The sequence below is a fragment of the Gossypium hirsutum genome, chromosome A12 (genome assembly GCF_007990345.1).
Source record: "Gossypium hirsutum isolate 1008001.06 chromosome A12, Gossypium_hirsutum_v2.1, whole genome shotgun sequence".
NCBI classification, from domain to species: domain Eukaryota; kingdom Viridiplantae; phylum Streptophyta; class Magnoliopsida; order Malvales; family Malvaceae; genus Gossypium; species Gossypium hirsutum.
The window spans coordinates 3,823,816-3,824,605 of NC_053435.1; the positions used below are offsets into that span (position 1 = coordinate 3,823,816).

At 43.4% G+C, this 790-nt stretch overlaps 1 protein-coding gene across 1 annotated transcript; it reads right to left on the reverse strand.

Moving 5' to 3' along the window:
- Positions 1 to 790, reverse strand: LOC107931693 (ferredoxin-2). The gene has a single exon (XM_016863636.2). It carries the CDS (start codon positions 640 to 642, stop codon positions 226 to 228), a length of 417 nt encoding a protein of 138 aa, XP_016719125.1. The 5' UTR covers positions 643 to 790; the 3' UTR covers positions 1 to 225.

Genomic DNA, 790 nt, shown 5'->3' on the forward strand with positions numbered 1-790 from the left:
TAATTGTAAAACACAGTTTTTGTTTTTAATTTACGTTGGTTGCACCACTCATGTTTTGCTTACAAGTATTCCTCAGTGCATGCATCTAATTTTTATGTAATTTCATAGCTCATACATATCTAACATAACATCCCTTCACAACACACAAACAAGACGACGGCGATGACAAGAAGGAAAAATATGATACTGTGAGCTACATAAGACCCGGTTTTATTAGTATATAATTTAACCGTTGATGTCTTCTTCCTTGTGAGTTTCAATGACGACATCACTGGTAGGGTAAGCGACGCAAGTGAGAACAAAACCAGCGGCAATTTGGTCATCGTCAAGGAAGTTGCCATCCGACTGATCCACACTGCCTTGTTTGATAACACCAGCACAGGTAGAGCAAGACCCAGCCCTGCAGGAGTAGGGAATATCGATGCCCAGTTTTTCAGCTTGGTCTAGAATGTAAACGTCATCTGGGCACTCAAATTCTTGAGGTCCATCAGGAGTCAACAGCTTTACATTGTATGCACCCATAATAAAGCGGCCACCTTTCAGGGGTTTGAGGCCGAAAAGAGAGCGTGGGCTTGTGAGAGGCTGGCGGCGGATGAAGGAGGGGCTCACCATGGCACTGGAGAGGCTTGTGATGGAGGCCATTACTTAATGAGGAGGCTATAGGGTTGGGTAAAGGGAGTAGAGCGTAAGAAGCTGTTTATTGAAGTAATAGAAGTGGGATGGATGGGTTATCTTCCATGTGGCATTGAGATTATGTTTCCTATAACTGAAAGGTACTTCGATTAATTGG

Coding starts and splice junctions, on each gene's coding strand:
- LOC107931693 (XM_016863636.2), bottom strand. CDS start 642: ATGGCCTCCATCACAAGCCTCTCCAGTGCCATGGTGAGCCCCTCCTTC.